Source organism: Myxozyma melibiosi (assembly GCF_037950935.1).
Source record: "Myxozyma melibiosi strain Phaff 52-87 chromosome Unknown BZA70scaffold_1, whole genome shotgun sequence".
In the NCBI taxonomy this organism is placed as follows: Eukaryota; Fungi; Ascomycota; class Lipomycetes; order Lipomycetales; family Lipomycetaceae; genus Myxozyma; species Myxozyma melibiosi.
The window spans coordinates 2,488,621-2,511,985 of record NW_027042915.1 but is presented as its reverse complement, the minus strand read 5'-3'; the positions used below and the strand labels follow the sequence as shown (position 1 = coordinate 2,511,985).

The following is a 23,365-nucleotide window of genomic DNA, read 5'->3' as shown; positions in this document are numbered from 1 at the left end:
CCCCACCCACTTCTCTCAATTGGCCCGGGCAAGCTCAAAATTGCTGCTGATGATGATCTCTGCTGAATACCGAGCAAGATCTCTTGTCTCGCTGCTCGAGAAGAATATTTGAAGCAGCTGCTTGGGCTGTAGCTACTCGAGCTTGGCTGTCACTGCCGGAGAAAAGAACACTAGTGCTAACGATTTACTTGGTACTCTCTAGGATCAAACGTTGTGATTGACATTAGCACCATCTATCTTTGGGCTGTACTTTCATTGCCCGGAATCGACGCTAATTGCCAGCGACTCGACTTTTGATCCACCTGCATAGCCGTCCGACTACGCTTTCATGTGTTCCAGTCGCATCCGCGGATCCAGGTAAAACTTAAAGTCATAAAGTCGATCAACCAACGACGACAGTCTGGCTCTCGATTCCTTGAAATTCACCAGTCGAAAACGAAACCAGCAACCATGAGTTCTTCAAACGAATCATCCACGGGCCCTCGAAACTCGTTGACGCCACCGAGTATGCCAACGATGAACACGATGTCTGCCGCCGACTTCAAGACGATTCGCAAACGCAACCGAGTGCCGTTGTCATGCAACTTTTGCCGTCAGCGGAAACTGAAGTGTAACCGCAGCCATCCGTGCGAGAATTGCGTGAAGCGAGGGGAGGAATCCATGTGTGTCTATCTGGTGGCCAGCAATTCCTCGCATTCGACATCACAGGCTTCGACTTCACAAGCACTGTCACCCCAAGTATTTGCTAGTTCTGTGAATGGAAAGAAACCCGCAGGAGCGGAGTTACAAAATCGTCTGGACAAGCTAGAGAGTCTGGTGTTGGGGTAAGATAACACGCAAGTCGAGTCGGGTTTCTACTTTGAGTACGCTAACAGTATGTAATCTAACTAGTCTAATGAACACTACCGCGGGCGAGTCAGAAAGCCCCGAAGAAGCATACGCGGACGATTCCGCCTCGCCATCGACCAACGACCACAACAGCAATAACGGATCAACACACAGACGGCCTAAAATTCGATCCAACAAGTCCACCGGCGAGCTTGCGCCTGATGTAGACGCCGTGCGTGAGTCGCTGGGTATGATGAAGTTGGATAAGAAGGGCAAAGCTATGTATCACGGTGAGACGCATTGGGGTGCGCTGCTGAATGAGGTAAGTTGATTGGTTGTCGATTTTCAGGTTTAGAGTCCAGAGCTAATCAGGTTTATCTTCTCTGTCTTACAGCTGAGTGAAGTGAAAGCACTTTTTGAGAAGAGCAAGCAAATCGCCGTCGACTATCCATTCCAGAAATCCTTCAGAGGCGACGAGAATGAAACAGACGGGCGAATGCCGAACGGGTTTCCTTTCAGCAATGTGCGTGGGATTGAGCGGGTTGATATAATGGAGCTGTTACCGGACAAGTCTGTGTGCGATAGTCTCGTTTTGCGGTATTTTGACAGCTTTGATCCTGTGTACAGGGTTATTCATAGACCGTCGTTTCAGCAAGAGTATTCAGATTTTTGGCTCGATCCGGACTCGGCAGATATTGTTTGGATAGGGATGTTATTCAGCATGCTGTCGATAGCACTCCAGTCTTATCGGCCGGGTGACGCACCGGCGGCGTTTCAAGGGCGTGAGATAAAAACCTGGATGGGATGGCATCAGGCTGCAGAGATGTGTCTTGTTGAGGGGAAGTTCATGATCAAGGGTAGTATATCAATCATCCGAGCTTTAATACTGTGGCTCATGGCTGAGACGAGGGTTACGCTTGCTGGATGCTGGATGGACCGGACGTGGGTTTCAGTGGGGATGATTATAAGGATAGCGCAGTCTATGGTATGTGTGCGGTGCTGCTGTTTCTATTGTGGTGGTGGTGATGTTAACATTTGATAACTGTTTAGGGCCTGCATCGTGATCCAAAGTGGTTTAATATTTCACCGTTTGAAGCCGAGATCCGACGAAAGATGTGGAGCATCGTGACTTCGCTGGATATATTGTTTTCAATAAACGAGGGGCTTCCGCTTACGATCCGAGCCGGTGAACATGACGTGCGAATGCCACTGAATCTGAACGACGAAGACATTTCACCGTCGATTGAAGAAGTGCCGCGTTCGCGACCGTTTGATAACGAGACAAACAGCTCTTATTTGTTGTGCTCTACAAAGATGTCGAATGTGTTGTGCAGGATTGTGTCTGGCACGTTTTCGCTTCGGCCGCGGCCGGGGTACGACACGATTCTAGCGCACGATGCGGAGCTGCGAGCGACGTTTGCAAGTTTCCCCGAATACCTTCGGATTCCGCCCGAGGCCTCAAGTCCGACGGATCCGCCGTACATGATTATGCAGCGGCTGATGCTCGATCTGCAGTACCGCAAGTCGCTGATTGTACTGCACCGGCCGTTTGCAGCGCGGGCGCAGATCACGAATAAGTTTCGGCGAAGCAAAGAGGAGTGCATGGATGCGTCGCTGCAGATTCTGCGGCGGCAGAACTGGCTGTATCATTCGCCGGCGGCACGGGACACGCTGAGTACGTTTTCGTGGTTTACGGACGGGTTGATGCTGAATCATTTCTTCCACGCGTGTATCATGTTGAGCGTGGAGCTGATGTCGAATATGGACGACATGTCAACGTTCCAACGGCAGATGGTGCGGGATGCGGTAGACGCGTCGCGGCAGATTCTGGGCCAGGTTGGACGATGGGATATGTCAGCTGCGAAGAAGCACGGGCTGATTGAAGGGTTGCTGGAGCGGTTCTACGAGGTTGAGAAGCTGACGCCGGAGGCACGGGCGAAGCTGCGAAGCGAGGCGTTGGAGCGGCAGCGCAAGCACCAGGAGGCGTATCCGCTTGATTTGCCGGGAGTTTCCGAGACGACGATCAACGTTGATGTTTCGCAGGTTGGGTTTGATTCGCATGCGTCGCTTGTGCAGCAGACGCTGAAGGAGAACAACGAGAAGGAGTTCAGCTCAGCGGAGCCGCTTCCGGCGACGGTGTTTGAGATCGAGGCCGAGCAGGAGGGACAAGGGTCGATGCAGATCGATTCGATGACGTACGAGAATTTCTTGCCGGAGGAGGACGAGATCTATATGGATGCGCCGTTCCGGGTGAGGAAGCTGCCGGGAGCGTCGTGGGTGCAGCAGATGTATGGAGCCGAACAGCGACAGCAGCAAGAGCAGCAGCAACGGCAAGAGCAGCAACAACAAGAGCAGCAACAAGAACAACAAAAACAGCAACAGCAGCAGCAACAGCAGCAACAGCAGCAACAGCAGCATAGACCATCTCTACAAGCACAGGCAGATACGACACCAGAGACAGGCTCGACAGCGTCACTTGCGACCCCGATATTTGGGACCGAGGCCGGGGTCGCGGCCAGTCTTCCGAATGGGAGTGGGAGCGGGCTGGGTGGTGCAGGTGCGGTTGGGAGTGGGGCTCGAGCGAACGCGAACGGAAGCATTGGACTCGTGCCGGAAGGTACGAACGGGTCGCCGAACGGGATGCCGGCGGGGATGTTTTTGCCAAACGACCTGGGTATATTAAGTAATGCGGGCGCGATGATGATGACGCAGAATCCAGGGAACGACGTGCCGCAGGGGGTGAACTGGATGGAGTGGGACATGTATATACACGGGATGGTGATGAACAACATGAACGGCGGGCCGACGATGGGGACGCTAGCGGAGGGCGGGTTGCTGAGTGCGGCGATGCCAGAGGGGTCGGCTGCGGTAGGAGCTGTGGGCGGGCAGGCGGTTGCGCCGGCCGGGGGCCTGAACCCGCTGCTGCAGTGGGATGCGGTGCAGCATCACCCGGGGTTGGCGACGGAGGCGAGTCTGATGGACACGACGGGGAGCGCGAGCGCGAGCACGCCGGGGGGTACGATTGTGTTTGACAATGGACATGCCAACTTTTGACGTGCGGGAGAGAAGTTTAATAGTGATGGATAGCGAAAAGGAAGGAAGGAAGGAAGGATACGAGGTACGGAGTAGGATAGTTATTAGACGGATGATTTGTTTTTGTTTAATAGTAATATAGTAATAAGATGATAATGACAAGATACAGAAGCAAAGAAGACCAGAGGCTAGGCCGTGGCCCAGCAAAGATTTTCTCTTCAAGACCGGTACTCTGAGGGTCTGCGATGGAGCGATGATTATCAGATGAAGAAAGAGTTTGCGAGAGCAGACGGCCGAAAGCGGTCTGGGCCGGTTTGCAGTCAGTTTCTCAGGGGGTCCGAACCCTAACACAGCTCTTGGCAGCCAAGGCAGCGAGCGGGCGGACGGGCAGCGGACAAAGACTTGGCTGAGCTCTTGGCTGCTTGGCCGCTGTTTGACGGAGGATTGGCATTCGGCAGGCTTCTTGGCATACTCGTCCAGCAGCAGCAGGACATCGCGAGAATTAAGAGACAGCCAGGCCTGGTTCCTTCCCTTCCAGCCGGCAGATGGCCGATTATCTGATGAGATGCAGCGAGCGGGAAAAGCTTATTCTGCGGGAATTTGGCGGGCAGAGTCGGACTAGCGCGGGTCACAAAGCGCGGGACCAACAAAGGACCGGGCCTAGACGGGAAGATGCTCGCTCGCCCGCCTGCTTTTATATCGAGCCCGGGTTCTGTTGTTTTTTTTCTTCTTCTCTTTCTCCTCTCATCCCTCCGTCTGCCCAGTAGGCCTGCTTCATTCTCTGTTTAGTATTCTTACAGGAGAAGTCCAGTCTCTGCAGCCATGGCCCAGGTTTTCGAGGTCTCCGTCTTTTTCATGTGCGTCTTGTTTACTCTGCTGTGTTTATCGTCACAGTGCTAACATGTGTATAGTGTCTTCCGTGAGACGCTTGAAGCGTCCATCATCATCTCGGTCCTGCTTGCCTTCCTCAAGCAGGGTATCGGTCGTTCTATGGACGACCCTGTGATCTATAAACGTCTTGTTAAACATGTCTGGGTTGGCTCTGCTATCGGTTTCTTGGTCTGTCTATGCATCGGTGGTGCCTTCATCGGAGCCTGGTACTCCCTCGGCAGAGATGTCTGGGGCTCGTCCGAGGATCTCTGGGAAGGTATCTTCTCGATCATCGCTACCGTCATTATCTCAATCATGGGTCTCGCCATGCTCAGACTCAACAAACTCAAGGAGAAATGGCGTGTCAAGATTGCTGCTGCCATGGAGGAGCGCAACCGCAGAGGCAGGGGCATGTTTGGCCGCTTCACGCGCAAGTACGCCATGGCTATCCTTCCGCTCATCACCGTCCTGCGTGAAGGTGTCGAGGCCATCGTCTTCGTCGGTGGTGTCTCGCTTACCGCGCCCGCCAAGGCTTTCCCTCTTCCTGTTATCTGCGGTATGCTCGCGGGTTCGGCTATCGGTTACTTGATGTACAAGGGAGGTGACTTTGTCAAGATCCAGTACTTTTTGATCATCGCCACCTGCTTCCTCTACCTCGTCGGCGCGGGTCTGTTCTCCAAGGCGTGCTGGTACTTCCAGAACCACAACTGGGTCAGCTTCGTCGGCTCGGATGTGTCTGAGGAAGGCTCCGGCGCGGGCTCGTACGATGTCCGCCAGTCGGTCTGGCACGTCAACTGCTGCAACGGAGAGACCGACGGTGGCTGGATGATTTTCAACGCCTTGTTTGGCTGGCAGAACTCGGCCACGTACGGCTCCGTTATCGGCTACAACTGCTACTGGATCGCCGTCATGGTCTCGGTCGCGCTCATGCTCTACAAGGAGAAGAAGGGATACTTCCCGTTCTTGAAGTCCTGGACCGAGAAGCACGAGGCCAAGAAGATCGCAAAGAGACGCGCCAGAATGGAGCGTATCCGCGCCGAGATGGAGGAGGAGGAGGACCGCGTCGAGCCCAAGAACGTTGAGTCTGACTCCGTTTGAATTTCTCTTTTTTTCTCGTTGCGAAGTGCTCTTTAGCCTTTTTTGTTGCTTTTTGTTTGCTTTTATATAGTATACCCCTCGACGTCAGATGCGAATTGGCACGACGACGAGATAGTTTTGTACCTTTGATCAATTAGTATTGATAGTAATAATATAATAATACCGAGTATAACTACTTAGTTTCTATCTTCACAGCAAGTGTTGACGTTGAGGAATTTTCCTGCAATGGCCGTAGTGTCGGCGGTTTTTTTTTTCTCATGACTGATGTCTAATCAGATTGTCGGATTATCAGACAAGTGAAGGTTTGTGATTAGAAGTCAACTCTATTTACGACGAGTTAGCACCGTCTGTGCTGCGTGCAGGTATAGCAGCGGGAGATAGTAGATGAACAGATAGAAGCAATACAAAGCAGAGGATAGAGAGAAGTATGGTGAAGATAGGGAAATTATTTTGATTTTGCATCTTTTTTGTATTTAAGAGAGCCTCGGCAGACGAAGCTCTTCGGTTAGAGTTGGGATGAACTGCTGCTTCTTGTGGTACCCTAAACCAATACTTTTTCCTTCATCGCTGCTCTTCTGTCTGTTCTGTCTTTTTTACATCCGTTGCTCGAAGTAGTTGACGGACTTGATAAATAGAGAGCTGTTTGATAGTAAGTTTTTGATATTCAGTTGTATCCGGAGTGTTTTCTTCTCAACAATTTCCAACTTCTTCAACTACTTCAACGACCTAAACAAAACACGGTTGCATCTCAACATAGATGAATCCATAAAGGAGTGACTGTAGATCTGTTCCTGCCTCCTGCATCCAATCTACTCTTATTTCCCCACTCTAAAACAAACACCTACTCCTTCATCGCCAAAACCGGAAGCAAAGTAAAGCAGAGCAGAGCAGAGCCGACGAGGCTGGGCGCGGCGGTCGAGTCCGGTGTACTGAAAGCCGGGTAAGAGCTTCCTTCTTCAGGCTTTTATCTGATCCGGCGGTGGCTTCCTCCTTTTTCAACTGTTCGCCGCCCTGACTCTGACCTGACTCTGACTCTCTGACTCTGCTGAAGACGCGGGGAGGTCGAGAGTCGTCGATGCACTGTGCTGCTTCACGATGAAGATGCTGTTTTCTTTTACTCAAGCATCAAGTATCTCAAGTTAACTCTTCCGAACTCATAGGAGTCCTCAGCAGCGGATGCTCGGCTGCGGAATAAATAAAAAATAAATTTAAACAGCAATAAACAATAAACAACCCGAAAGAATAAAACATGGGGCATTTAGAGTTTACACCTCTGCTTTTTTCCTTCCCCCGTCCTCTTCCCATCTTCTTCTCTTCTTCTTATATCCCACCTCCTGCTCTCTTTTATATTCAGCACCTAGCTGATCCTCCTTCTCTTCTCTCTTCTCTTTTTCATCTTCCCTCACTCTCTCTACACCTCTACACCATGGAGATCGTCTCGCAATCAACAACCCTCCCCCGTTCGCCTCCCTCATCCGACCCATCCTCGCCCACGCTCCGTCCAAAGCTCACAACCCTCGGCATCGACTTCACCCGCGCCTTCGCAGACCTCGCCCTAGCCGAAGACCCGGACCCGCTCCCGGCACCCGCGCGCTCGTTCGCAAACGAAAACGACTCGGAGTGCTGCGGTGGCGGCTGCTGCCAGACCGGAAGCTCGCCCGCCGTCTCCACCCCCGGAACGCCTGGCGGGCCGCCTTCGGCTCTTGCCTCTGTTGTTTTTCCTGACGGCAACCGCGCATTTGATTCCCTTGCGCTGCCGTTGCTCAAGATCTCTCGCTCAGCTAGACTGTTGGGCGTCACCCCGCTTCCCGAAAAGACCGTCTCTATAGTCTCTGACGAGATCACGCCGTCCTCCTCCGCCACCCACACCAGCAGCAACCTCTCCCCGCCCTCCTACCTCAAACCCCACCCCCCATACGACGTCCACAGCGTGCCGATAATAACAGCCAGACCACTCACCGCTCTCGACGCGATCAAGCGCACCTACCACTTTGACCTCGACGTCTCCTCCTACCCCGACGAAATCGCCGGCGTCGACTTCCGCGTCGGCGGCGCCGTCGGCGTGTGCCCGCGCAACGACCAGACGCTCGTCGACGAGATCCTAGAGCGCCTCGGTGTTCCTGCCGAGAGGCGCGACGCGCCTGTCAAACTGTGCACCACCGGCGGCCGGTGGCCAACGATCTGGGGCGAAGACGAGCCGCGCACGCTGACTACCACCCTCCGCGACATCCTCAGCTGGACCGTCGACGTCAACAACGGCGTGCTGTCTAAGAACCTCATCCGCGTGCTGGCCGAGTACGCGAGCGACTACAGCGAACGGATGATTTTGTCCTGGCTGTGCAGCAAGCAGGGCCAGTCGACGTTCTGCAACCTCCGCTCGGCGCCGTATCCGCCCACTTTACTCCAGCTCCTGCTCGCTTTCCCGTCCTCGCTTCCGCCTGTCGACCACCTCGTGTGCGTACTCCCCACACTCATGCCCAGATTCTACAGTCTCTCGTCCGACCCCGTCGACAACTTCGTCTCTCCCGACATCGACTCGTCGTCCTCGGCCGCGCCGATCCGCCGCATCGAAATCGCCGTGACCGTGCACGAAGCCCCCGAGGACTGGCGCGCCGAGCCCCGCATGCGCGCAGGAAACTGCACCGCGTTCCTCGAGTCCCTCGCGCACGCGAAAATGCGCGGCGAGAAAGGGATCTCGATCCCGGTCTTTAGAGGCCTGCAGGCCAACCCGCTCGCCAAGGAGTTCCGCGCCGACGGGCCGATGCTGCTGATTGGCGCCGGCGTCGGCGTCGCGCCGTTCAGAGGCTTTGTCCAGCGCCGGCTTAAGAGCGCGAATTGCAAGAATAAAGTTTGGGTTTTGCAAGGGTGCCGCGATTCGCTTGGTATGTCCCCTTTCTCTATTAACCGATAGCGGACCCTGTGTATAGTTTAACTAACTCTTATATCCAGTCGATGAGCTCTACGCAGGCGAGTGGGGCGTCGACGGCGACGACGTGCGCAAAGTAGTCGAGTCCCGCCGCGGCACAAAGAAATACGTGCAAGACGAAGTCGTGATGCAGGCCGACCTCGTCTGGTCCGTCATCTCGCACCCGGACGGCCGCATCTTTGTCTGTGGCTCGTCCAAGGGTATGGGCGAGGGGGTCGAGGCCGCGCTGGTGAATGTCGCGATGGAGAAAGGTGGGATGACGAAGGATGAGGCGGCGGCGTTTTGGAAGGAGAAGTCGAGGACTTGGCAGTACGTTACCGAGACGTGGTAGTCGTTCTGCTCTGTTATTAGATCACCCGCCTTGCATTCAGTCTACATTATTTCTATGACGATTCCTCAATTACTGTTGTCTTGCGAGACATCTCACACTTAGATTCTCTGTTTTTTTGCACCTGGTTTATCGGTTCTGCTCTTTGGTTAATGGTTGTTTTTCACAAGTTTGCATGGTAGCTTAGATTTGTTTATTGTAGTGAGTTGGCATTGAGTGAGAGCGCATGTATGTATTTTCATGACGAGAGAATGAGATTGTTTTCCCACAAATAATAGTAATTTATACTGCAAACAAGAAGAAGCAAACAGAATAGAAGAGAAAATAAGAAAAAACAGTTAGGATAGTCGATGACGCCGCATTTTAGGAGGACCCTCGATAACCTCCGACGGTGAGATATGCGGCACATAAACCTCACCCGTAGGTATCGGCGGCGCCAAACCCAGGTCCCGTTCGAGCGAGGCTATGGATTGCTCTTGGTTCCCGTACACGCCGTCGCTATACAGATAGCTAGAGTTAGCAGCGTCCATGACCGGGTCGGCTGCGAGCCGCGGGGTTCCTGGCGCGAGCGTCATGGCGAATTGATCGCTGTCGGAGCCGTAGTAGCCAAAGTCTGGTAGGGGTTGGTAGAAGTACTGCTGCTGAGGACGGTGGTGGCGTGGGTGATCTGGCTGGTACCTGGTTAGGCTCTTATCCCAGAACTCCTCGAGAAGAGGCAGAGATACTTCCGCCGGACTGTAAGTTACCAAATGACTGCTCGACCTGTCCTGCCGCCCATAGTCGGGAGTAGACAGTACGTCATTACTGTACTCGTCGTAAAACTCAGGAGCTTCTTCGGCCTGGCGCTCTTCAGAGACTCTGTTTTCGTATTGAGGACGATTGACTGGCTGCCATCGTGGCGAGGAGGCGGGGGACATTATACATTTCTTTGCTGTATCGAGGATCTCTGCAAGAGATTGTGAAATCCCCTCGCGCTCTCTCGTTGGAACTTCCTCCCGCGCTGGAACTTCGCGATGAACGGTAGGTACAGAAACAGGTTGCAGTCGCTGCTCGGATTTAATGACAGGAGACGACGGCGGTGCATGCTCTTGCACTGGTTCAAAAACAGAAACAGTAGACGGACGCAGCAGTTCCTCTTTAAATTCGGCCTCGGGCTCAGTTTTAAACACAGGCGCCGGCACAGGATCCGGAGCGGTGATCGCAGGAGCTGGCAATTTCGAGGTAGATGACCTTGAAACCGGTGTTTGAGCCAGACTGTCGATTTTTGAGAATTTGAGGTCGCCTACTGTTAAGAGAGTTATTTTAGCTTGGAAGCAGTCAGAGTTGGGGAGTAATGTTGAGGTACCACCAAGAGCGCTATCCGATGTCCCAGAACGACTTCTTCTGAATATGCCACCTGAAACCTTGCGGGGCATCTAAAAACAGTCAGTCAAAACTCTCAACAGAATAGAAATAGCTTGGACGCGTCTGCGCAAATAGCATCGATATACCGTGAGACGTGAGGATGTCACGTTTTCAATATTGAGCAAGAAATCTTGCGTCGTCGTCGTCGTCGTCTTTTTAGAGCTCCGTGACTTTTTCGACAGACCTGATTTGCTAGTCGAGCTTCCTGGTTTTGATTTCGATGAATCTTCAGCCGCTTTGCGTTTCTTTGTATTCAGATCAGTCGTCTCTTTCATAGGCCTGCGTGCGGGTTTCTCAAACGGTTTGGCGGACGTTGACGCATCGATCCCTGATCCGTCCGCGTCCCTCTCCACTGTATCCTTCTCCACTGCGTCATTCTCCGCCGCGTGCTTTTCCAGCACCAAATCTCTGTGCAAGGGTGGCGGACTAGACCTCGGCACAACAAGTGGCGCGAGATGCTCACCCACAGCCGAAGACGATCTCAGCATGCGATTCGACCCTTGCCTGGGAACAACAGTCTCCCCTTCTTTCTTCTTGCTGCTGCTCTTCTTTGTTTTTTGCGCGGTAGTCTGACTTAGTTCGAGAAACGAACTGTCGCTCTCGGAGGGGTTTTTCTTAAAAGTCTGTTTCTTGGACGGGACGGGTTTAGATGAGATAGGCGCGGCGGGCGATGTAGATCTGGTATGTACGCGACGCGCTGATCTATCTGTAGATTTACCCGACTCCATCTTCGCAACTCGTTTAGAGCACCAGCAAGAAATCAAAAGAGCAGAAGACAACAGATGAAGAAAGAGAAGGATGAAGAGGAGGCGATATTGATATAAGCAAACCAGATGCCAACACATCCACGAGTTGTCGCGTAAACAAACCTTATTCTTCGCGCCGGGTAACTATTTCCCGAGAAGGTAAAAAGGCGCACTTTGCTGCAGCAGTTTTTTTGTTTAGATGGTTGATTAGGACGCGTCGAGTACGAGATGGAGGATTGAGAACGTGCGCAGAGCGTGAGGGGTTTTTGAAGTAGCTTCTTTTAGACGTGGCCTTGGTGGTGAAATTCAAGAATACTAGGCTTGACGATCTGTTCTGAATAAAACGCGATTTGAAAGTCAATAGGCGACCAATGAAAACGCGCATCAGGGCCACAGAACAGGTCGAACAAGGGTCTCGACTGGTGCAGAGGAATGCAATTTCGGCTGGAGCAGCCGTGAAAATTTTAAGAAGTGGATCAATAGAGCGAGATGATAATTAGGAATGCATAAAATACAATAAATAAGAAAAAGGAGAAATGGAGAAGAAACAGAAAAGGTAAAAAAAGGAAAACAAGGATTAGCTGCACATTCTCTGCCGTAATTTCTTTCAATAGTGGTAAAAAGTGAAAATAATAGGAAAAGCGATTGAATTTTTCTTTGTTCAACTTGATTTAGCGCCCGTTAAATATCAAAAACCCAATTTTTTTACAAAAACAACCAATAAACCAGACCGTACGTTAACAAGACAGCACCACACTTATAAAGAAAAATAAAAAGAGAGAGATTGTTTGTATCGACAAGAGGCCAAAAATAAAAAACAGACGAGACATCAGACGAACGTGGAAATAAGATCGGCAGCAGGATACAGTGAGATGAGCAAAATAATTAGAGAGCTGATCGTAGATCGACTCGGGATATGAAGAGAGCAAGAAAGAATACAAATTACATGATAATGGCGGGGTGCTCGACGTTCGACGAGATGGTCTTGTGGGGGAGGACGGAGCCACCGTTGACGTAGACCTCGTCGGAGACGGTGACGTCCTCGCCGAGGACGGTGACACCCTCAACGCGAGCCCAGCGGCCGACGGTGGAGTTCCAGCCGACGATCGAGGACTTGATCCAGGCGTGGTCCTTGACGGTAGAGCCCTGGAGGATGACGCAGCGCTGGAGACGGACACCGTCGCCGATGGTGACGTTGGGGCCAATGGTGACGTTGGGTCCGATGCGGCAGTTCTTGCCAATCTTGGCGGAGGGGTCGATCAAGACGTTGCCGCCGTGGACGTAGTCCTCGGTGGTGGAGGCAAGAAGCTCGGGGGTCTTCTTGGAGAGGGAGGAGAGGTAGAGGCAGGTGCCGGACAAGAAGTCCTTGGGCTGGCCGACGTCCATCCAGTAGCCCTCGAGATCGAAGGAGTACAAGGAGCCGTCCTTGGAGAGACTAGGGAAGGTCTCCTTCTCGATGGAAGTAGGACGGAGCTCGATGCGGTCGACGACGGAGGGGTTGAGGATGTAGATACCGGCGTTGATGCGGTTGCCGACGAACTCGACGGGCTTCTCGACGAAGCGGTCGATCTGGCCGATGGTGTTGGGCTTGTGGACGATGACACCGTACTTGGAGGGCTCCTCGACCTTGGTAGCGACGATGGTGGCCTCACCGCCGTGGGAGCGGTGGAACTCGGCGAGCTGCTGGAAGGGGTAGTCGCAGATGATGTCGGAGTTGAGGACGAAGAAGGGGGAGTCGTCCTTCTGGAGGACCTCGGCGGCGAGACGGAGAGGGCCGGCGGTGCCGAGGGGCTCGGTCTCGACGGAGAAGGTGATGGAGATGTTGTAGAGCTCTTCGTACTTCTTGAGGGCGGCGACCATAATCTCGGGGCGGTAGTTGACGGCGAGGACGATGTCGGTGACGCCGGCGGCGGCGAGGGCCTCGACCTGGTGAAGAATCATGGGCTTGTTGCCGAACTGGAGAGAGGAGAGAGTTAGTTACGCGTGAAGGAGAGAAAAGAGGTGGTGAGGAAGAAGAGACGCGTCTTACCTCAACAAGGGGCTTGGGGAGGGTGAGGGTGAGAGGGCGCAGACGAGTGCCGTAGCCACCAACGAGAATGAGTCCCTTCATGATGAGCGATTGAGATGGAGATGAGAAGAAGAAGAGAAGAAGAGGAAGAGCAGGTCTGGTGCGAAGAAGAGCAGGCAGAGGGTCAAGGAGCGAGAAGAGAGGAGGAAGGCGACGACCGACGAGAAAAGCTATTTATTGCGGTGAGGCGGTGCGTAGGGGTTAGGGCGGTGTATGCGGCGCGGAGTCCGAAATGGCGTGGCTGAAGCGGCTGCGGCGCGGGGCTAAGCCGAAAGCGGACGGGCTGCGTCGTGCTGCGCGGAGGACGTTTGACGCGTCGCATTCCTCGCGTGGTGTTCACGGTAAGGAATAGGAGGGTGTAGTATTGTATGGAGTGGTATTGTGTAGTGTAGTATAAGTATCAAGTAGACAGAGTAGAGTAGAGTAGAGTAGAGTAGAATATAAACATAGAATATAAACATAAACATAGAACACAGAACACAGAACATAGAAGCAGAGTACAGCTGCCCACCACACGAAAGATAAGAATGAAAATGCTGCCGCCATCGCCCGCTGCGCTGCTGCTGCGCTCCGCTGCTCCGCTCGCTGCAGCATCCGCCATCGCAGCCAAACGGTTCAGGTGCTGCTCCACTCTGCGCAGGGCTTTGGCCGCGAATGGCTGCTCCGCGCTGCTATCTGACTTTTGCCTAATTTGCTTTTTCTCGCCTCCCTCGCGGCCGCACAGCACAGCCATTGTGGCGTGTGGCGGTGCGATTTTCTTCTTAGGGTTGTGTTAGGGTTGGAGTGTTTGGTCACGTGTGTGTTTTAGCAGTCACGCTCGTCTCTGCGGTGCTCGATCGCCAACACTGGCTCGCTTTGCCTCTGTAGTGGGCACATCAGCACCCCCCCTTTCTGTGCCATATTCTGTACTCTCCCCCCCATCACAGACCCGCCTCACCGCCCGCGACTCTCCAAACCCGGCCCAGCTCTCCATCTACTGTTTCTCGGTCTTCAGCAACAAGTTCTGTTTCACCATACATCACCGGCACAATGAGAACCGAAATCGACTCCTTCTCTGGCAACAGAATCTACCCCGGCAGAGTACGTCTTCTTCTTCTCCTTTCTTTCTGCTGTCTTTGGATTGGTTTGTGGGTGTAGCGGCGAGGTTGGTAGCGACATACGAAGACGAGAACCGGCAACAGTGACGACAACAACTCTTCTTTTGATTCGACTGTGATGCACTGTCGGTGGTTTTGGTTTTGATAATCAGGATTCAGTTATTCTGATCTGTTTATCTTGTATTTCGGCAAAGATGCGACGCTCACTTGTGTCGTGTTCATCATGTCTTGATCGTGTCAAGCTCGTCTCCCTTGTCTCATCTACCGTCTCTCGTCATCATATATCACCTCCTGCCCTGCAATCACTGCGAGCCAATCGAAGACAACCCACCTCTATACTTCATACTAACTCTCTCCCAGGGCAAGCTCTTCGTTCGTGGAGACTCCAAGGTCTTCCGATTCGTCGCCTCCAAGAGCGCCTCGCTCTTCATGCAGCGCAAGAACCCCCGACGAATCTCGTGGACCGTCCTCTTCCGCCGGATGCACAAGAAGGGAATCACCGAGGAGATTTCCAAGAAGCGCTCCCGCCGCACCGTCAAGCACCAGCGTGCCATCGTCGGTGCCTCGCTCGATGTCATCAAGGAGCGTCGTTCCATCCGCCCCGAGGTCCGCAAGGCCGACCGCTCCCAGTCCATCGCCGCCGCCAAGGAGAAGAAGAAAGAGGCTGAGGCCAAGAAGAAGGCTGACAAGGCTAAGAACGCTGCTCCTTCCGGTGGCTCCAAGTTCTCGAAGCAGCAGCTCAAGGGTGCCGCACCCAAGGTCACCGCCCGGTCGCGTTAAATCTCTTGTTGACTCTTTTTCGTTCGTTCAAGGCGTGTCATTTTATTTGGAAGTAAAATAACTGCGGCATTAATGGATCACCTACAGGTTATAATGTTGTAAAAAAATGGTATGCTACAAAATCAAAAAAATATGTCAAGAAGCATGTGTTTTAGTACAAATTATGGTCGGATCGCAACAGACAGTCCTTCCTTTTAACGCTCTGGCTCTTAAATGTATTATAATATCATAATTCCACCACTGTTTGCTGAACAACAACATGTAGAGCATCTCATAGCCCAAAGAAGTAGTAATAAGCACTGACCTTGATGATTAATAAAATGACGAAAAATCACCCGGCTTGGGACAACTCCAACATAACCTGGCATACTCGACCGCCGCCGAGACCGAGACTGATAATCCCATTGTCTACCAGCTCAGTCTGCTGTTTACTAGATCTCCTCGGACTCTGCGCAGAGGATCGCTGCCTCTCGTCGTCTGCATTTGAATCAAAGCGAGCGGTCGTATTTAGCCGAGTCGTTGTATCGAGACCGATTGACTCTCGCGATAGGACTCGAATCAGCTGCCTATTGCCATTCACAGATCCCCCGCGCAACAAACCCTCACTAGCTTCTTCTAGGCTGCTAATATCAACAGTGTCAGAATGGCGATCGGTATCAAGGATCGGTCGCCCGAGTCAGGCCAGTTGCCTGCAGGGAGCATAAAGGCCTCGACTCCTTCGCGCAAACCCGCCAAGTCTACCAGAGTCAATTACACAGAAAAAGAAGGGGATGAAGAAGAAGAGGATGATGAAGACGACGACGACGACGAAATCATCCCTGAAATATCAGAAATCGGCGGATTCCCTCGTCTATCCAGCATTCGCCTTCCTGACTTCCTCCCGCGACGACTGCTCGCCGCCGCCGAGGGATACACGCGACCACGGAGCGGTCTGAGCAATTTACTCGGCGGCAGCTCGGCCCTGCCATCTGCAGACACGTCCTTACCAACGTCCAGCACTACTGCTGAGCCAGCGGGACTATCTGAGCCAGCAGCCAAGTTGTCATGGCCGTCATGGACTACGTTACTAAGCCCGAGTTCTCCAACAGCCACGTCCTCGCTACACGTCCCCGCCGAGCCCCCTCTCTCGACCTCCCCTTCGGCAGCAGCTGACTCGGTCACCGCCCATTCGCCTAGCAGATGGATTCCGCAGCCACCAAACTTCCCTACCTTCTCTGCCCCTTCATTTTCATTCTCGCGACATCTGGCAAACTACCTATTCGCAAACGCCGACGATTCTACCGGCGATCTCATGAGCGAGGAAGGCTACGATACCGAGGATGCAGACGTCCGGAGCGATGATGGCGCCGGCGTCGGCGCTCGATCAACCTCGCCTTCGGCCAGAGGTCTGAGTATGTCTGAGCGCGAAGAGAGACGGCAGCGACGTGCGCGCGAGCGCCGGCGAAGGGCGCAGCAGCTGCAGCAACGGCAGCACGACCATGAAGCTTCTAGCGATACAGTGCAGTCTGCTACGGCTGCTGCTGCGGCCGATGTTGGCGTGAGCGTCGAGCTTAGTGAGGAAAAGGAGAGGGAGCTACGGAACAAGATCCTGGCTATTCAGGCCCTTGATATTCCTGAAACCGAGCGCGCATTGCGCATGCATGCGGTCATGACTGAGGAGTACTACAGGCTGCGGAATTCTAGGGGCCAGGTTCCTGATCCATATTCCAGCGTCCTCGACGAGAACGACGACGGCTTGGATGAGGAGTATTACGGAGACGAAGAGGTGGAATTGACAGAGGCCGACAAGAAAAGTACGTGGTTTGACGAGTCAAATGGAATCCGTGGCTGCCAACATTACCAGCGCGGGGTGAAGCTGCAATGCTCGCAATGCGAGCAGTGGCACTCCTGCCGATTCTGCCACGACGAAGTCGAGGACTCGCATCAACTCGTGCGGTATGAGACCAGAAACATGCTCTGCATGAGATGTCTCCTACCCCAGCCTGCTGCACAGGACTGCAGGGGCTGTGGGACGCGGGTGGCGAGATATTACTGTGATATATGTAAGCTGTGGGATGATGACCCCGAGAAATCGATTTACCATTGCGCAGATTGCGGCATCTGTCGCATAGGCGAGGGATTAGGAAAAGACTTTTTCCACTGCAAGGTAAGGCCCAGTCTATCATTTTAGGGAGCTGTCTAGAAGTGTGCGGACGGGGTTAACATGATGTATAGACCTGTAATGTCTGCATGTCGATCCAGCTTGAGAATGCGCACAGGTGCATAGAACACTCGACCGAATGCAACTGTCCGATCTGTGGCGAGTACATGTTCACGTCGACAATGACAGTAGTATTCATGTCCTGCGGCCACTCGATCCACCAGCAATGCTACTACCAGCACACCAAGAACTCGTACAAATGCCCGACTTGCGCGCGGTCGATAATCAACATGGAAAGCCAGTTCCGGCTGCTGGACCGCGAGATCGAGCGCCAGGCGCTGCCGGAGCCGTACAACCTCTGGCGGAGCGTGGTGTACTGCAACGACTGCTCTGCAAAGTCCGAGGTACCGTTTCATTTTTTGGGGCTCAAGTGCGACAGTTGTAGGTCCTACAACACCGCGCAGATCAAGCTGATCAAGCCCGAGGATGAAAAGACCGATGCGGCGGGGGGCGACGGCCAGACGAGAGCGCAGGACGCGAGGGCGAGGCAGACTGCTACTGCCAACGAGATCCCGTCGGCGGAGGAGTTTGACGGCTTGCTCGACCAGTTGAACGAGGGAGAAGACAGCGGGAGTATCTTCTACGTGCCGGAAGGGGCGGCGAGGCACTTTGAGCGTCTCTCACTCCGGATGCGAAGTTCGCCTCAGAACTGAGGAGGATGTGCATTGAGTTTCATCATAATAATAACCGAGAACGAGATCTCTATGTACAGTTGTAATATCACTGTAGTAGGATGTCACACAATGTCGTTCGAACGAGGATCGTTCCACTTTCAAATTCCACAAAAGAGGGACGCACGCACGTTCTTTCGGTGTCCTGGTTTTGTTTTTTCCATCTGCATGCTTTTAATTGGCAAGGGTTTGCTCTCTGGGGTTTTCTGTTTGTATATTTTTGTTTATAGTAGTCGCATTACCGAATATGTACAGTCAGTTTAATCAAGTTATTGTATATTCCATCTTGCTTCTGAAACTGCAGAACGCTAGTGAGCAAAAGAAGCAGATTCCACCCTGTTGCCTTCCAAGGAATGCGTGCGGGACGAGAGTAATGCGGCTACCAAAGAAAACTACCTGCAAACTAATCATTTGATTGCACCCCTTTAGTCTTCCTTATTCCAAACCTGACCAGAACAAAACGACTTTCGGACTGCCAAGCCCTGCCGGCGCTCCTAGCCAAAGCCCCATCAGCCGGGCCGACCCAAGGATCTGGCATCGCAGCCTCTACCGCGAAAGGGGGGCGGTAGCCGCTCCTCGTCTACCGAAGTGCCTGTCCGGGACGGGCGGGAACCGGGGGTGTGTATTTACATGTCGCCCGAATAGGAAACGCGGCTCGGATGTGCGCGTCACTTTTGAGGCAGTTAGACGAACCCCCCCCCCTAGATCTGCGTCGGTTTCTGTTTATCAATTCTGCATGGAAGAACCCTATTCTTGACCGTCTGACTTCTTGAGGTCGCTTCTATGAGGTTTTCTGAGGTTTCTGGAAGGGAGGCTGCGGGGGGCGGGTGGAGTGGAATTAGGGAGATTGCTGCTACACGTCGTTCCTAGAGTGAGAAAACAGACCGGGATTCTATATTTGGAGATGGGATATATATTGCTGAACAACGGCCCCGCTGTCGATCTTTTTTGATGTGCAAACTACATCTGCTCTTTCTGTCATTAGTCTCTGATATACATTTCCCGCTGTTCCGAATCTGGCATCTGACAAAAGACAATGGACATCAACAACATGCTCGACCGCTCCTCACCCTGCAAAAACCCGCGCCGACCGTTCGCATGCACATGGCCAGACTGCGCAAAGTGCTTCAGTCGCAACTCTGACCTCCAGCGACACTTCAAGATCCACACGCAAGAACGGCCGTTCGCGTGCCAGTACGTGAACTGTAACAAGTCGTTTATCCAGCGATCTGCTCTCACCGTGCATTTCAGGACACATACAGGTGAGAAGCCCTATCTGTGCATGTACATTGGCTGCGAGAAGCGGTTTTCAGACGTAAGTTGCCTTGCCTTCATCTTCCCTCTCTCCTCTGCTCGTACTAACAGCCTTCCTCGCGTTGCAGTCATCAAGTCTCGCAAGACACATGCGCACCCACTGCGCAAAGCCAGGCAACCGCTGCCCCCAACCAGGCTGCGGCAAGCTCTTCCCCCGCCGCATCGCTCTCTACCGCCATCTGCAGATCGTCCACAACATCGACTCGAACCCGGAGCAGTACGCCCGCTCGCAGCGGCTGATGATCGAGCACGCCGCCGTCGTGCGGGATGCCGCGGCCGCGAACGCTTCTCGATCGCGGTCGGCGCAGGTGTCGGCGAATGGGCGGGTTGATGCGTTGCTGCCTATTCGGCATATATACGGATCGAGTTTGCAGGGTGCCGAGTCGGCGTACACGCCCGCCACCTACGCCGAGTACTATTACAGTCTGCAGCAGCAGCAGCAGCAGCAGCAAACTGAGTACAGCGACAAGTCACCGCACGGCGGTCCGATAAGCCCGGGCACCATGTCGCCCACTTCTTCGGCATGGACGTCCTCGTCCGTTTCATCCGTCGAATACGGCGACCGGCCACCATCGCCTAGCTGCTCAAACAATCAGCCCTCGAGCGCGTACAGCTATCCACCTTCTACCGCGTACAGCTATCCTGCGTACCAGTACCACTCGGCGGTCGCGAGTCAGCAGCATGTTCCGCGCGATTATGCCTGTTTTGATAGATCATAGATGATGATAGTGATCAGTTTTTGATATGTTTTGAAAAGAAAGACCATTCTGTGAATAGTTTATAATATAGGAGAAAGACGTGGTATGATAATAAAGACACTTGAAGCCATTCGAAAACAGACCAAAGCGTCGTAAAAGTCAATTATATTCCACCATGCAAATTAGTTTAATAGCTATCCAAACACATCCCACCAAAAACAGTTGTTAGCCTATCAGCCAGGGTTGTTCTGGAGCCTATCAACTCAGACGGAAAACCGTCTTGCCCTTCTTGCCCTTCGACACTACCGCTCCCGGAAACAACTCGTTGGACTGCTCGCTCTGCGCCGGCGACGCAGCTGACTTTGCCCATCCGCTCACTGTCGACGACGACGACGATGACGCAGACGACGACGATGACGCTGGCATGGGATATTTCCTAATCGGCGCAGCCTTCGGCAGAGGCGGGAAATCCTTCAGATTATTTTTCGGAGCGGGTCCTTTCGGTGCCGACGAGCCCGCCCAGTTTGACGAAGACGACAGCGGTTTCTGCTTTGCAAACACGATCTTTTGCGGGGCGGGGTTCGCGGAGCCGCTTGGCACCCATGTGCTTGCGTACGCGGCAGACGCGGACTGCGAGTCTGCCATCGGGAGAGCGAGTTTTGGAGATGGCGCGCGGCGGGGCGAGGACATTGGGATCGAGACATGAGAGTTTCCGAGCTGCGCGGTCAATGAGGCAAGTGAGGGCATGTCGGATCTGTTGATCCTAGCCTTGCCTGCCGCTGATGATGATGATGAAGAGGAGGAGGAGGAGCTCCATGCTACGCCGGTTACGGGTAGCTTTCCGAAACGTGTCGCGCTGGCTTTCACGGGCGCCTTTGCGATAGGGCCCTTTCCTTTCGCTGGAGCTATGGCTTGAAGGGCGGGGAAATCCTCATTCTGTACCGCGTTAGCTGATTATAAGATGACTTAAAAAGAAGATAGCATGACATACCCTCGCTCTCCAGTCATTCAAGGCACTGATGAGCTCATTCTTCTTCGCTTCCTGAGGTCCTGCAAACAACTCCGCAAGCTCATGTATAAGCAGAGTAATCTCGTTCACATCCGTATCAAATATATCGATATAGCCGAGAACGAGATCTTTTCCTGTGACGGCGCCCGTAGAGAAATTCGAGTTGAGAGACAGGAACTTCTTGTACTGCGGTGAACCTCGCTTGATGTGTTGCACCGCTCTTTCATCCAAACGCTGGCGACGGCTGTGATAAAGTTAGATTGCTGGATATAATTAAAGATAAAAAAACGCTGCTGTGGACTCACAAATGCTCAATATTCGAACCAGACTCGTCATCCATCCGGATAGTCGAACTGGCTCCCCTGGAGTCACCGTCAGCAGCATCCCAGTTCATCGTTGGCGCAGATGTATTCGGCTGCCCAAAATCCGACGAAAGCTGCGTGCCAAACCCAGTCGATCGAGCTGCTGCTTGCGTGTGATTCCCTCGCTGATTGTCGCCGCGTGAGCTGGCGTCGGCGTTTCCTTGCCGCCTTGAATTTCCCCCGGGCGTGGACGCAGAAGAGCCTGGCCTGCTGCGACCATTGTTGTTTGCTGGTGCCGAGAACATAAAATTTGTCTCGATAGTCCTGGCTGATCTTCCGTTTCCATAAAGACCAGGGTGCTCGGCGAGCTGATGCGCCTTCAAGTCAATCTCATTCTCAAACACCACAAACTTCTTCTCCAAGCACGAAGACGCAGGACACAGGTAATGGATGTCGCGGAAATGTCGTTCGAGAGAGTCGTAGTTTACAAAGAATTGAGATTCGCTGTTTCCTGTAAGATTCCGCTCGCATATGTGGCATTTCTCGTGCTTCTCTCTGTTGTGGACGCGCAATTCGTCGGCGGAGTAGTACCGGTGACGGCAGAACGGACATTCGGGGTGACCAGTGAAACCGTCTTCGTCGCCGTATTTTTCGTGCCTGTTCAGCTCTTTCTGTGTGTACAGCTTGTGCTCTTGAATAAAGACCTTCTTGTTGTGAGTGCAGAGAGAGCACATGGTCTTGTGGTGCACATCCCCGACGTGTCTCCGAAGCTCTGCCCATCCTGAGCACACCACCGCACATCCTTTGTCGGGACAGTTGAACTTGAGCAGCTTGACCGTATCCTCCATGATTTGCCTTCTGTCAAAGTCTATGCCGAGTTTTGCATCTGAGCACGCGATATCGCCCTCCGTGTAATCCTCGTACTTTTTAGAGTTGTCGATAGTGAATATGATTCGCGGTTGGATTGTCTATTCACAAAGAGAGTCAGCTCAGCTTTCTTTTAAGTAGAGAAGCTTGCTACTTACTCGACAGTGAACGCAGGCATTCGTCTTGTATAACGCTCGCATTCTGAGCGCACAAACATGGCAGGAGCGGTGGTTGCAAGGCGAAATCGCGCTGTACTTCACCGGCTCGGCGCAGATAAAGCACACTTCGGACTATGAGTAGTATTAGCGTTGGCGCGTCAATCGCAAGCAAGCACTCAAACAGGATAGAGACTTACGCTTTCACCGGGCTCTTTCGGATCTGAGGATTCCATGAGTTCTTCGTCGCCTGTGACCTTCTGTAGGTCGTCGACGGGAGCTTTATCGCCGGCTGCGGATAGTTGGCGAGGGTTAGCATGAGCAGCCTCAAAGAAGAGGTAGCGGCTTAACTTACCAAGGAACTGGTCCACTTTCTTCTTGCTGTGTCGCTTGTGTCCATTTGCCCTGTTGTTGGAGCGGATCCTCTCGCTTCCGTGGGAGGTGGATGATGATACCGCTGCGCTCATTCTTCCTTCTTCCTTCTTTTTTACTTCTTCTTGAGCTATCGCACTCGACGAGTATGATTGCAGAGTCTCAGCTGGTCCAATTCAGCAGCTCAATGTATCAATAGCTGTGGTCCACAGGCTATGAGATGTACAAGCCACACACAAGCTGGTATCGCGCCCGATAGAAACAACGAGCGCCGACAGAGAAGACAAAGATAAAGTACAAAGAGAGTCCACAACGCACTCTGATTCCTAGTCTCGATACCCCAATAAAACAGCCAAACAAAGAGGATATTCACGCTCGAGCAGTGTCTGATGCCGTCTTTCACGCGTTGCGGTTGTCGCTGCTAACAAATTCTTTTAATGGATAAATTGTCTCGTTCGCTACTCCGGATTTCTGTGACGTTCTTATTTTGGACTCTGTGCTCCAGAAAGTAAGCTCTATTGTGGGTTTGTTAGTACCAGCTTATTCAACCAATATTAGCCGTACTAACCACTCCAGAACAACAAATCTGCCCACCGAGC

The 23,365-nt window shown here is 53.0% G+C and overlaps 10 protein-coding genes across 10 annotated transcripts; 7 read left to right on the top strand and 3 right to left on the bottom strand.

Annotated features, from left to right (window-relative positions):
• The first annotated feature begins 321 nt into the window (after window positions 1-321).
• On the top strand, window positions 322-4,064 carry BZA70DRAFT_33442 (fungal-specific transcription factor domain-containing protein). The gene is made up of 4 exons (XM_064915039.1): window positions 322-824; window positions 892-1,150; window positions 1,223-1,813; window positions 1,879-4,064. The coding sequence occupies exons 1-4, from the start codon at window positions 451-453 to the stop codon at window positions 3,880-3,882; spliced, it is 3,228 nt and encodes a 1,075-aa protein (XP_064771081.1). The 5' UTR covers window positions 322-450; the 3' UTR covers window positions 3,883-4,064.
• A 619-nt stretch (window positions 4,065-4,683) lies between these two features.
• Window positions 4,684-5,829, top strand: BZA70DRAFT_233137 (plasma membrane iron permease; the record flags this gene model as incomplete). Its single annotated transcript, XM_064910250.1, has 2 exons — window positions 4,684-4,718; window positions 4,773-5,829. 2 exons carry the CDS (start codon window positions 4,684-4,686, stop codon window positions 5,827-5,829), a joined length of 1,092 nt encoding a protein of 363 aa, XP_064771080.1.
• Window positions 5,830-7,255: 1,426 nt separating this feature from the next.
• Window positions 7,256-9,086, top strand: BZA70DRAFT_234178 (reductase; the record flags this gene model as incomplete). Its single annotated transcript, XM_064910284.1, has 2 exons — window positions 7,256-8,711; window positions 8,779-9,086. 2 exons carry the CDS (start codon window positions 7,256-7,258, stop codon window positions 9,084-9,086), a joined length of 1,764 nt encoding a protein of 587 aa, XP_064771079.1.
• Window positions 9,087-9,379: 293 nt separating this feature from the next.
• On the bottom strand, window positions 9,380-11,626 carry BZA70DRAFT_272787 (uncharacterized protein). Its single transcript, XM_064911725.1, has 2 exons — window positions 10,574-11,626; window positions 9,380-10,498 (listed from the first exon to the last, which is right to left on the bottom strand). The coding sequence occupies exons 1-2, from the start codon at window positions 11,330-11,332 to the stop codon at window positions 9,422-9,424; spliced, it is 1,836 nt and encodes a 611-aa protein (XP_064771078.1). The 5' UTR covers window positions 11,333-11,626; the 3' UTR covers window positions 9,380-9,421.
• Window positions 11,627-12,175: 549 nt separating this feature from the next.
• On the bottom strand, window positions 12,176-13,343 carry BZA70DRAFT_265361 (mannose-1-phosphate guanyltransferase; the record flags this gene model as incomplete). The annotated part of the gene is made up of 2 exons (XM_064910959.1): window positions 12,176-13,189; window positions 13,263-13,343. 2 exons carry the CDS (start codon window positions 13,341-13,343, stop codon window positions 12,176-12,178), a joined length of 1,095 nt encoding a protein of 364 aa, XP_064771077.1.
• A 417-nt stretch (window positions 13,344-13,760) lies between these two features.
• Window positions 13,761-14,232, top strand: BZA70DRAFT_272784 (uncharacterized protein). Its single transcript, XM_064911724.1, has one exon. The coding sequence runs from the start codon at window positions 13,829-13,831 to the stop codon at window positions 14,075-14,077; it is 249 nt and encodes an 82-aa protein (XP_064771076.1). The 5' UTR covers window positions 13,761-13,828; the 3' UTR covers window positions 14,078-14,232.
• BZA70DRAFT_272783 (ribosomal protein L24e-domain-containing protein) lies at window positions 14,233-15,432 on the top strand. The gene is made up of 2 exons (XM_064911723.1): window positions 14,233-14,381; window positions 14,759-15,432. The coding sequence occupies exons 1-2, from the start codon at window positions 14,331-14,333 to the stop codon at window positions 15,176-15,178; spliced, it is 471 nt and encodes a 156-aa protein (XP_064771075.1). The 5' UTR covers window positions 14,233-14,330; the 3' UTR covers window positions 15,179-15,432.
• Window positions 15,433-17,003: 1,571 nt separating this feature from the next.
• On the top strand, window positions 17,004-17,752 carry BZA70DRAFT_224298 (uncharacterized protein; the record flags this gene model as incomplete). The annotated part of the gene is made up of 2 exons (XM_064910204.1): window positions 17,004-17,324; window positions 17,393-17,752. Coding segments are annotated over 2 exons (681 nt in total), but the record flags the coding sequence as incomplete, so codon positions are not given.
• Window positions 17,753-18,614: 862 nt separating this feature from the next.
• On the top strand, window positions 18,615-19,874 carry BZA70DRAFT_272779 (uncharacterized protein). The gene has a single exon (XM_064911722.1). The coding sequence runs from the start codon at window positions 19,086-19,088 to the stop codon at window positions 19,692-19,694; it is 609 nt and encodes a 202-aa protein (XP_064771073.1). The 5' UTR covers window positions 18,615-19,085; the 3' UTR covers window positions 19,695-19,874.
• Window positions 19,875-20,200: 326 nt separating this feature from the next.
• Window positions 20,201-23,189, bottom strand: BZA70DRAFT_33349 (C2H2 finger domain-containing protein). Its single transcript, XM_064915038.1, has 6 exons — window positions 22,750-23,189; window positions 22,595-22,686; window positions 22,398-22,529; window positions 21,376-22,340; window positions 21,053-21,314; window positions 20,201-20,997 (listed from the first exon to the last, which is right to left on the bottom strand). Exons 1-6 carry the CDS (start codon window positions 22,859-22,861, stop codon window positions 20,320-20,322), a joined length of 2,241 nt encoding a protein of 746 aa, XP_064771072.1. The 5' UTR covers window positions 22,862-23,189; the 3' UTR covers window positions 20,201-20,319.
• Between the last annotated feature and the right edge of the window lie 176 nt (window positions 23,190-23,365).

Coding starts and splice junctions, on each gene's coding strand:
- BZA70DRAFT_33349 (XM_064915038.1), bottom strand. CDS start 22,861: ATGAGCGCAGCGGTATCATCATCCACCTCCCACGGAAGCGAGAGGATC. Junction 22,530..22,594: donor CGAAAGAGCCCGGTGAAAGC/GTAAGTCTCTAT, acceptor TACTACTCATAG/TCCGAAGTGTGCTTTATCTG. Junction 21,315..21,375: donor GGTTCGAATATTGAGCATTT/GTGAGTCCACAG, acceptor ACTTTATCACAG/CCGTCGCCAGCGTTTGGATG.
- BZA70DRAFT_272783 (XM_064911723.1), top strand. CDS start 14,331: ATGAGAACCGAAATCGACTCCTTCTCTGGCAACAGAATCTACCCCGGC. Junction 14,382..14,758: donor ACAGAATCTACCCCGGCAGA/GTACGTCTTCTT, acceptor ACTCTCTCCCAG/GGCAAGCTCTTCGTTCGTGG.
- BZA70DRAFT_272779 (XM_064911722.1), top strand. CDS start 19,086: ATGGACATCAACAACATGCTCGACCGCTCCTCACCCTGCAAAAACCCG.
- BZA70DRAFT_272787 (XM_064911725.1), bottom strand. CDS start 11,332: ATGTGTTGGCATCTGGTTTGCTTATATCAATATCGCCTCCTCTTCATC. Junction 10,499..10,573: donor TGACATCCTCACGTCTCACG/GTATATCGATGC, acceptor GACTGTTTTTAG/ATGCCCCGCAAGGTTTCAGG.
- BZA70DRAFT_272784 (XM_064911724.1), top strand. CDS start 13,829: ATGAAAATGCTGCCGCCATCGCCCGCTGCGCTGCTGCTGCGCTCCGCT.
- BZA70DRAFT_33442 (XM_064915039.1), top strand. CDS start 451: ATGAGTTCTTCAAACGAATCATCCACGGGCCCTCGAAACTCGTTGACG. Junction 825..891: donor CTAGAGAGTCTGGTGTTGGG/GTAAGATAACAC, acceptor TAATCTAACTAG/TCTAATGAACACTACCGCGG. Junction 1,814..1,878: donor TAAGGATAGCGCAGTCTATG/GTATGTGTGCGG, acceptor ATAACTGTTTAG/GGCCTGCATCGTGATCCAAA.